General features: G+C 34.4%; 2 protein-coding genes across 3 annotated transcripts; one reads left to right on the top strand and one right to left on the bottom strand.

Annotated features, from left to right (window-relative positions):
- Positions 1 to 278: 278 nt before the first annotated feature.
- Positions 279 to 4,080, bottom strand: LOC135077110 (mini-chromosome maintenance complex-binding protein). Its single transcript, XM_063971677.1, has 9 exons — positions 3,863 to 4,080; positions 3,579 to 3,761; positions 3,085 to 3,453; positions 2,562 to 2,808; positions 2,281 to 2,398; positions 1,820 to 1,999; positions 1,278 to 1,521; positions 892 to 1,056; positions 279 to 516 (listed from the first exon to the last, which is right to left on the bottom strand). The coding sequence occupies exons 1-9, from the start codon at positions 3,965 to 3,967 to the stop codon at positions 304 to 306; spliced, it is 1,824 nt and encodes a 607-aa protein (XP_063827747.1). The 5' UTR covers positions 3,968 to 4,080; the 3' UTR covers positions 279 to 303.
- Positions 4,081 to 4,466: 386 nt separating this feature from the next.
- LOC135077397 (U1 small nuclear ribonucleoprotein A) lies at positions 4,467 to 8,437 on the top strand. Of its 2 annotated transcripts, none has more exons than XM_063971934.1 (4): positions 4,467 to 4,597; positions 4,817 to 5,055; positions 5,288 to 5,556; positions 8,207 to 8,437. In XM_063971934.1, exons 2-4 carry the CDS (start codon positions 4,819 to 4,821, stop codon positions 8,364 to 8,366), a joined length of 666 nt encoding a protein of 221 aa, XP_063828004.1. In that variant the 5' UTR covers positions 4,467 to 4,597; positions 4,817 to 4,818; the 3' UTR covers positions 8,367 to 8,437. The 2 variants fall into 2 exon arrangements, with proteins under 2 accessions (XP_063828004.1, XP_063828003.1); XM_063971933.1 differs by having other exon boundaries at positions 4,468 to 4,649.
- The last annotated feature ends 2,271 nt before the right edge of the window (positions 8,438 to 10,708 follow it).

The following is a 10,708-nucleotide window of genomic DNA, read 5'->3' as shown; positions in this document are numbered from 1 at the left end:
TAGATATAAAAAAACATGTGTTCGCCTGCCTGGACACAGAAAATTTACTGTTTCGGCGAAATACCCATGATTCTATGATCTGAGGTTAAACATAATATGCTGTAAAGGCTACGGTATGATGTAATGATGAATTATTCAGATCACCCCTCGGTTCTGGAGGAAAGGCTATTGTGATTCAAGCTCGCCGAATTAAATAAGATTTTCTGTGCTTCAGGCTATTCATGACATTGGTCCAGGACAAAAATTGCATTTACTATCATTTAGTAAATAAAACATAATTTACTAAAAAGTGATTTATTTCGCTTATAACATAGCAGAGACTCGGTTCTTGACGCGATACAGCCTCTCCTCCTCCATTTTCTTGGTGATGTCCCAGCACTCCTTGGATAAGGAGTCGCAGCCGCGAGACAGGCTGACCAGGCGCGCCAGCACCAAAAGTCGGTGGAGATCGTCAGCTGTCACGGGGTTCTGGCTGTCCGATTTACTGCGCATTTCTATGAAGTCATCTTCAACAAACTGAAAAAAAATGGAGTATTTGAGCAAATATGACTATGAATATGAATTATGTTAATTTCACTTGTTAACAGTACAATAAAGATTGAGCTTGAGCGTGCTCAATATGAATTCAATATGAAAAGTTCACACTTGAGTAGAGCATGTTCAAGCTAAAAATCTAAATTCAAAAACTATTCTATAGCCTTTATGCTAGTTAATCTGAAAATTAAAACTTAACTTGATAGGGTGTGGTGCTTGCATTAGCATGATTATAGTTCTAAGTGGGTATTTTATGTGCATAATATGATTTTATGATGCTTTTTAATCTTACGAATTATTTTACTATTTAGTGCTTTTTAATATTAAAAATAAACAAAAGATTACATTTCAAATTACCTGTAAATCTTCACTGATGGTATACTTGACAAGCTTAAGACTAGTGAGGTATGTCCTGATGACATTCATGATCTCCTCCTTCAGGTAATACGTAGCTGCCTCCACGATGGCGTCGAATATTTCCAGCGACGACTCTTCAGGACGCAAGGGCACATGATAATCACTCTGAAAATATTAAAATTATTATTAATTTCCACACATAAAACCCTGTATGTTGGTCATGAATAATGATGAGAGATAGAAAAAAAAGCTGGCAAAAAATTTTATTAGGATAGGAGCATTTTTTTTATGAAGCCAAACTGACAATATAGACTTTTGTCAACTCTTTTACACCCTGTATACACCTTAAAAACCAACTTTATAAGTTTGAGACTTTAGTTACTTACTGGCAGCAGAGATTTCCCTTCAGAAAGTATCAAGACTGATACATCCGAGTCAAACTCCATCTTGTAATACTTGAAATCATACTCCACTTTCTGTGTCTTGATCATGTTGCCGAGTGCAGTGATGTTGTGCACTCCAGTGGAATCAAGCGTTCCTTGTTCCATTTTAGTTTCGTCTAGAACGAGGTGCGTGTCTTTACTGAGTTGTAAGACTCCGCTTGTGAGACGATTGCAATCGTAATCTTTTCTGTAAATTGTTAAAATTGTGTAAGAAAAAAAATTTTTTCATCCTTACGCAGTTTTCTGATATCGGCGCGGGCAGCGACACAAAAGCACGCTTGGCATACGCGGTACCAAAAGCTCACCAAGCGCCTATATTTCAATGGAGCGTTCCTGATTGAATCTTTAAACGCTTAGAAGCATCGTGATGCGGCCTAAGGCGTGACGCTGTACAATGCCTATGGCGCGGCGTTTATAGGAGACCACAGCCAGCCTTATAATAAAAAATTGCTTAGTTTAGAGAAAAAAAAGACAATCATACTTACTTTGGTAACAAGGACAGAGTATTCATATTGTCTATGGTCAGAGGGAGGTAGTAACTCTTGGTGACAAACTGCTTGATGATATCGTACAGCTGTTTGGCGTAGTTCGGGTATTTCTGCGTGGGCAGGTTGGATAAGTTTAGGCAGAACTGACCCAGGCTGAGGGTTTCTTGACGGAGGTACCTGAAATGGTTACAGTATTGAAATTTGATTTTTCTCTAGAAATAAGAATATTGTCCCACAATCTTTGATTTGCTTTACAAGAGAGCTACCAATACAACTACCTTCAACAGAGCTACCAAGAAACTTACTTTAACCGTAACTTTAACAATAACGAGTACTTTAACCATAACTTTAAAAATAACCATTATGGTATTTGGTATGGATTTTGTGAGATTTTTGATGTTTGTTAAATTTAAAGTAAGACGATGCAACTCTTAAGTCTTATCAAAACAAATACTTACACACAAGCAATAAGATGGCAAATAAGATATTCAGCTGCCAACTGGTCTCCAAGGAGCAATTCCGTAAGGGCCTTTAGAAGGTGCTCTCGGGCTGCATTGGCCTCCTTTAGAATGGCACCTGAAACATTTTTAAAACATCTTATTTACCTAAGAATATGTCATTCATGAAGCTAAATTTCTTAAAGGACTAGTTTTGACACTTAAAAACGCAATATTCATAGTGAGTGCCACAGAATAGAAGTAATCTACTTGGAAAAATAAAACTGTTTCGACTATCCTACCTTGATCAAAAGTATCTGCAACTAACGGATTGCAATGATTCAGTTTCTTCACATACACAGCGTGTAGACGTGGAACAAGGCTTGGCGGTGGGTTGTGGGTGATTGTCTCTACCGGGGACTCAATCTGGGGCTCCAGTAATGGGTCTTTCTCTTCCTGGAACTCTCCGGACAACGCTGGGTCTACCGAGAGGAAGCCAACCACTTCTATCATATCGTTCAGCTTGAGGTTATCACTTTCATCGTATATCTGGAATAATAGGTAGTTGTTTTAACGTTTACTCCTCACAAAATGAAATCAAAATAGTAGTAACAGTAATATATGCAAATATAAATGTACTGATCCAATTTTGAAATTTTTTTACCAATAAAAAGTCACATTATTGCATTAAAATTTAATAGCTAGTAGAATGTAGATATGTAACTATAATAAGCAAAGGAGCACAGGTCCTACATCTAGAATTCTAAAACTTATGGAAGTATGAAATCAAGTAGATAGTTTAAGTATAAAAGTTTTGTTACTCACTTTAATAATGCAAGATTGGCTGGGAACATCAGGTAAAGGGAAATTAAGTAAATGCTCTCTGGAAACCACATTGGCAGTATCGTTTGTGCTCTCACTAGTCTTCCTCTCTTTGCCGACAGCTACCTCAGAGTCCACAACTTCCATCGCATCCGGATCCTCATCGGTTTCATCGTAACTCCTTTTTAACTTAGTGCTAGCGTTCTGGCTTAGTCGCTTCGATGTGTTCGGCTGCTGTTCTAAGTGTTTTAAGTGGTTTCTATTGTCTTCTATTTTCTGCGCCCAGTCGTTGAGACCCGGCATTGAAACGACAACCATTGTTTGTCGTTGGGAACTTTTTAAATTTTCTGTGTAGTTGATTTTTTCATTTTCCTATAAAATTAATTAATGATGATATAAAATGTTAGTTTACAAGTAAGAAAAATTGTGCAGAAAATAATAGATTTTTAAGATAGAATTCTACAAATAAACACATAAAAAAATATATAAAATCATACCAAAACATTCGAAGTGTCGCGATACTTTCCACTTTTATTCTTTATTTCATTTGTAGCTGTGTTAAAAATTTCGAACTGCTCGAAGTAAAATTCTGGGTTGTGCATATCTTGTACCATTCCGCGGATTCGAACCAGCGTCCCATCGGGAAGATTGTGCGATGCATTCGAATTTATTAGAGGTATCTGAAAAGGTTATGTAGAGGTCAACATTGTTTACAGTCAAAGCGTGTATAGAGTGTGGCATCCAAGAGGATTTTACTGTGCAAATTTTATTTATAACGTACCTGGTACCAAGTAGGGAGTTTTAATAGTCTCTCCTTCCATGCCTGTTCATTTGAAATCCACAAATCCGGAGTCACAGTTTCAAAATCATTTACGAGATCATGCATCTTTTGCTGTTTTTTTAATTGAATATTCTTAGTAATGCAAATTGTTTATTAATACCCTTTTTTTGTTTGTAACCCTAAATTTAATTTATTTTGAAAAATGCAGTAATAAAAATTCAAGTGTTTTGTCACTTTGACTGACAGCGCGCGAATTTTCAGAGACAAGCAGATAGCTTTTTTTGTCAAGATGTTGTTGACAGCTCTGGGTTCAAGCTCTTTTAAGCCACTAGCAAAGCAAGAAAGGAGAAGTTGTAGAAAATTTTTTCAACATTTTTGTTAGTTAATGAATAAAGAAAATGGACACCCAAAAGCTTTTATTGTAACTTCCACCACGCGTCCACGCATGAAAGACAGTTTTCGTTTGTCGTCTCCAGACTCCACTTTTTTTTGCTCTTGGATATCTAATTTTATTGTCTTTGATAAGATTTTTGTCTTTGTACACAAAATTTCTAGTCTGTGGTTGTCATACTCTTTAATCTATGGTTGAGTCTATGAATGACGCTATCGTTGTGTTGTCGCGCTTTTTAAGTATTTTTTAAATTATTTCCGATAATTTCAATAACAAGGAATTGACAGTATAGTCTCACAGTTTAATTCTTTATCCGTGTTTAGATTGATTATAAAAATAACTAGGTACTTGATAATTGTTACATTTGCCATATCTGAAGACCGCGTACTAAAATGAGTAAGTTACATTGTTTTTCCATCATTTTACAAAAACTTAACTCCTTATTGTGTCTCATAATGCTTCCTATAAAACGCAGATTAAACACAAATGTAATCCTCATATAAATTGCATTAATTTAAAACATCTGTATTTTGAAATTCTAACCTCAAATTACTTTCTTTCAGCGATGGATATTAGGCCAAACCACACTATTTACATAAATAATCTCAACGAAAAAATTAAAAAAGAGGAGTTAAAGAAATCCCTCTATGCCATATTCTCGCAATTTGGCCAAATATTGGATATTGTCGCAATGAAGACATTAAAAATGCGTGGGCAGGCTTTCGTGATCTTCAAGGAAATATCCAGTGCTACTGTCGCCCTCAGAAGTATGCAAGGATTCCCTTTCTACGACAAACCAATGGTAAGAATTATTTTATAGAAATTTCATATTAATATGTACCATCGGCAATACTGTTAACTATCCTTTGCCTGTCATGTCGTCTCGTTCTATCGCAAAGAATCACCATTTGATGAGAGCGAGAGCAAAAACAGAAATGGATAGTTAACAGTGTGGGCGTGTGTACATTATAACTGACTGACCTCTTATTTCTCTTTCACCGTGATAAATGCATCAAATAAATTTATATTTACAGAGAATACAGTACTGCAAAACGGACAGTGATGTTATTGCAAAAATTAAGGGCACCTTCCAAGAGAGGCCCAAGCGACCAAAGATGCCCAAAGGCGCCGATGACAACAAGAAGAAGAAGAACAAAGATGCTGGCAGACATGCTATGCTTGGGCCTGGACAACCCAGCTTACTCAACAATGTCAATGTGGAACAACCTCCGAACCAGATTCTGTTCCTTACCAACCTGCCTGATGAAACATCTGAGATGATGTTGTCTATGTTATTCAACCAGTAAGTATAATATCGCACCCTTAATAATGAATGGGCACAACTCCAAAATTCAGTTTTTTGGGAAAAGCCAAAAAACCAATCGGCGGATCGCGGTTTTTTACATAATTGGCTCTAAAATCTTTATTTTATCAGCTACAACTTTCAAATTAAGCATACTTCATCACTGGTATCTGTTATATAATTTGACATGAGACATTTTTGAAAATATTGATTACGAGTATGTAAAAAAATTGTTTAAAAAAATATTTCAAAGTTAGGCCTTTATTTTACTATTTCTGTTGTTGTGATTTTGGGTATTACTTGTACTTGTGCCCATCTAATCCTTAGGCTGAATTGTTTTATATGGCATATTCCCTAATATTGCTCTCTAATATTTAAAAATAAGTGTATTATTCGATTTTTATATTGATTTACGCCCAATAACATTGGGGACAGTTATTGTGCGGTATAGTAGCTTATAGCCAATTCAGTATAAGAGTAGGGTGCTGAATACTAGAAAATTATTAGATATGTCGAATTAGATTAAAATAAAGACTATTAGCTATTTCTCTGAGAAAACCGACATGAAAATACTAATTTTATGCATTCAAAATATTTTTACTTAGATAGATAGGGACTCTTACCCTATAAAAAATATGCTTTTTATCAAATAAAGAAAAAACCTACAAAAACTTTTTCTGTAAGGTTTTCTGTTATGGATTTGTTCAGGATAATCACTTATTAAAGTCCAACAGCCAGTACCTTGGTATCTTTTTTCCACTATCCTGCTGTCCTGGTGGAAGGAACCGTTCTCCTTGTCCCTTACTATAATCACCCACATTATGTGGGAATCAGTTCAAATGGCTATTGTAAAAAATACAATTTAATACTCAAATTGGCGTGTGTAATTTTTGAAGGATTTTAGCAACCAATTTTGAACACAAGAATATCTATTCTGGTGTTCTAACATTCCCCAAAAAATATTTTACTACTAAAGCACCTTAGCCATGCTTCAGATTCAATTTGTGTTATATGGTTTACAAATACAGTCTTTTATAAGAGCACAGATTTGCAGTCCATCGAAGATAGCTGCTTTTAATTTTTCCGTACTCATCATCATTTTGCTTTTGATCATTTTAGTGATTAGAAAGCTCAATACATATCTTTGGCCCTCCAAATAGAAGCCCTTTACGTCCTGCTTGACTTCAGTATTGCAAAGAGTATTATTTTGTACAAATTTACCCAATATTTATTATTTTGTACAATTTTTATCCCAGAGTATGCTTGGTTTGTTATCACAAACTCCGTGATCTTTTTTCTTTGCTTTTGTGTACAATATTTGCCACATATTAATAAAAACTGGTGTTAACACAAGATTACATTACGAACTCACATTTTTAAGACAAAAAGCACTTTAGAACTTAAATTTAGACAAACTGAAAATTTCAAGGTCTAATAGCTGATCAGTAAAATTGTAGTAACTTAATACGTGAAAAGATAATTCTAAAATAAATTCGATGTATCCTCAGTCCTCAGAATCTGAGTGATTAATTAGCATCAATTTATGTGACCGTAATAAATTAAAGAATATAATTATAAATTATAACACTAACATATTAAAGTAATTCACCTTTTGGCTGACTAGTGCGTTTATTCATGAAATAAACAAAGTAAAAATCCAACCCGAGCCCCGAGCGAACGTTAATAGCCTTAACACGTAGGTATGTCTCTTATTTTATAAATCATTAGTTTATTTGTCGGGAAGTATTTCATAACCACCGCTTTATTTCTTAGCATCGCGATAAAACATTCTATAGGCTCCTAATCAACCAATAGGTATGAAAATTAATACCAAGAAGCAAATTACTTTTATAGGAGAGTTATAAATTTAACTACAAACACCCATCCATGGTCCGCCTAACTAAAGTTAAAGTTATATTTTATAATTTTCTATGATTAACGGGACTTTATCAATGTAATAAAAATGAAAATGTAACATATTATTAGAAATATATGGAATTAATTAGACTTAGCTCACTAACACTTACTTATAAGTTTGTCACACAAAGGCACAACTCCAAATTGGACCACAGTCGCGGGGGCCGGATTCGACAAATATCGGCATGTCTCTGATTCAGCCCTTCTAGCGGGAAGATAGATGAAAGTATGGAAGGGGCACAAAATGTAGAACTCTTTAATCTGATCATTGTTTTCGATTTCTGTGAAAGCCATCTTGTAGAACTGACGAAAATATGCCTCTCTAGTACAAAAAGTAAAAAACCAAAAATTTTGAGTTGTGCCCCTATATTATTAAGGGTGCGATATGTAAAAATGCGTAAAAATCTACAAATCTAGTCATCTAGAACCCATATTCTGTCTAAAACAGCATAATAAGGATGTTGTAATATTATCAACTAGCTTTTGCCCGCAGCTTCACTCGCGTGAAATTTAGTGTCACAGATTAGCATTAATAATAGCCTATATGTTAATCTGGGTTACAAACAATAATACTGTAAAGTTTCAACAAAATTCGTTCAGTAGTTTTTGCGTGAAAGAGTAACAAACATCCAGACATCCAAACTTTCGCATTTATAATATTAGTAGGACTTAATTTTATTTATTATTTAACTTATTTCCTTCTTTATTTAAATCTTTACCTCTTCTTTTACAGATTCCCCGGCTTCAAAGAGGTCAGACTTGTACCAAACAGGCACGACATTGCCTTTGTGGAGTTCGCAAATGAAATGCAGTCAGCAGCCGCAAAAGAAGCCCTACAAGGCTTCAAGATAACTCCAACACACGCAATGAAGATTACTTTTGCAAAGAAATAGTTTAATTTAGTTTTACAGAGCTGTAATGTTATTTTTAAGTTGATTACCAATAAAGTCTGATTTATTGAGAACTGGTTTGAGCATTGCACTGGGCTTGAACAGCTCTCTGGCTGTGATATTAGTCATTTAAGCACGAGAGATGTTTGTTTTCCCTATATTTTCCCATTCCAAAAACAGGAAATCAGCAGTAAAAATGCTAGGTATATAAGCAATGTTTCTTTATGCTGTAGGAATATAATTTTTGAGGCAGTAAAATTGCAACCCCTACTAGAGGGCATTATTCTTTGGGTTTCACTCCCTAATCACATTATCATTTAATTTTACTTAGCTGTGTAGTTAGGTTAATCCTCAATTTTTAAAAAGATAAAGTATTAATATAGTAGAGGTAGTAGACTTTACATCTATGTATTTACTAGTTTACGTAAATGGATCTAGTCAATCTTGGTGATTTATGGAACTACTAAAGCCTGGTCTGTGAACACGTAGAATTTTGTCCAATGACTCCAAGCTACCCATCCTTATCGCTCGCGCGTAATTATATTGCTGTCGCGACGGGCTTTTGCTGGCGGCTTCACCCGCGTAAAATTTAGTTTGTTACAGATCGTCATAAAATTATAGCCTAATTCTGGATAATAAAGAATACTGTAGTTTCATCAAAATCCGTTCAGTAGTTTATGCGTGAAAGAGTAACAAACATGTTATCATCTGGACATCTAAACATCCATACAAACTTTCGCATTTATAATAGTAGGATTAACCCCTCAAGGTATGTAAAGGTTCGCCACGAGGATTACCGTTGTATCTGAGGTTACTAAGAAATTAAACAACTATAATGTTATAATGGTCATTTATTATAAAAAATGTTAGTACATTACACAACTTTATTAAAGTTGTAAGTTTGTAACTTCAAAAATATATTTATAAATCTGCTACATTTGTTTATTATATTATAAGGCATACATATTGTTAATCTTGTTATTCAAACATCATAAGGCACATCTATTTTCAAGCACATTTCATCCAATATAAATAATAAATAAATATTTCTTGCAAAACACTTGCGTTGGCCAGCTGGTATATGATTTTACCAGAAGTATAGAGATTCAACTGTTTGGTTGGAATGAAGTTATTATTAAAATCTGAGTATTTCTTCTTTGGTGGAACAAACTTTCGTACAAAATAGTACCGTAAAATGGTGTAAATCCAAAAAAGTGTAGGTACATGTTTAGGTGGGCAAGTATATTTTCAAAAGTTAAAATGTCACTTGTTTTATCACTTATCGTAAACTATTAATAAAAGCACCAATACAATATTTCATTAGTCAATAGGTCTGCATTTTTGCCTACTCATAGAAAAAACGTAACCAAAATATTAAACAACAAATAAAATACTGTCAATTTTGTCACCATTTACACTACCATACAATATTTATAAAAATTACTTATCTGGAAAAGCGGATAAGTACATAAATTATACATTTTCGCCACAATCTTTATTACTTCATTGAATGCAATAAATAAATAATTTGCGCAATGGCACTGAAAATCACATACTTATTTTTCTTGTACTTGTGTCAAAAAACAAAAAAAAATGTGTTCATCAATCTATTTTTAGCACATTTCTAATACAAATGCAATAATTACACTGCACAACAAAATTGCAACTTTTGGCTGATGATTGACTTTCATTCAATGATATTAATATCATTGCTTTCATTACATGATGTTTACTAATTTGACGTCGGTGATTCTGAATCTGCCGTCCATTTTTTCGTATAGATGACCCACGCTGAACTGTCCCACCAAACTCAATGACAGGGGGGCGCTACCATCGTTCAACTATATGGTTTCCAACATGGCAAAAATCGGAACCAGCGATCCGGTATTGACGGTGGCGCCCCACTGTCAATGTCATCGATAGGACAGTTCACTATTTTGGAACTATAGCAGCTCTTGTTTACGTGTTATAGCTTTCACTCAAAAATTGCTAAATTTCAGTCTTAATTCGCCGATAGTTCAAAAAATACTATGTTTTCTTTGTATAATTTAATATGGTAGCATTAAGAAGTGTTTATGTGAATTATCTAAATCAATTTTGTTTCATTTGCGGAGAGGATATGTTTAAATAATCCGTTTAAATGTGACAAAGTTCGTAAAATTGGCTTAAAAAAATTTGTTTGGGGACCCAGTGGAAATGAAAGATAAGCCTTGAATTCCGCAAAAGGCGTGGAAAAGATGCGTTGAGTTTTTACGTTTATAAACAAATAATAATATGTGTAGATTAAGGTACGAAACCGCTATGATCTGAAAGGAACCCTTGAACCATCGCGACGACTGTTATTT

This window comes from Ostrinia nubilalis, chromosome 13, assembly GCF_963855985.1.
Source record: "Ostrinia nubilalis chromosome 13, ilOstNubi1.1, whole genome shotgun sequence".
In the NCBI taxonomy this organism is placed as follows: Eukaryota; Metazoa; Arthropoda; class Insecta; order Lepidoptera; family Crambidae; genus Ostrinia; species Ostrinia nubilalis.
This window is presented reverse-complemented; position numbering and strand designations above follow the sequence as displayed.

Excerpts from the sequence above, each read along its gene's own strand:
- LOC135077110 (XM_063971677.1), bottom strand. The coding sequence starts at position 3,967 with ATGCATGATCTCGTAAATGATTTTGAAACTGTGACTCCGGATTTGTGG. Across the intron at positions 3,454-3,578 it reads GCGACACTTCGAATGTTTTG|GAAAATGAAAAAATCAACTA; the intron begins GTATGATTTTAT and ends TTAATTTTATAG. Across the intron at positions 1,522-1,819 it reads ACTCTGTCCTTGTTACCAAA|AAAAGATTACGATTGCAATC; the intron begins GTAAGTATGATT and ends AACAATTTACAG.
- LOC135077397 (XM_063971933.1), top strand. Across the intron at positions 5,056-5,287 it reads CTTTCTACGACAAACCAATG|AGAATACAGTACTGCAAAAC; the intron begins GTAAGAATTATT and ends TTATATTTACAG. Across the intron at positions 5,557-8,206 it reads TTGTCTATGTTATTCAACCA|ATTCCCCGGCTTCAAAGAGG; the intron begins GTAAGTATAATA and ends CTTCTTTTACAG.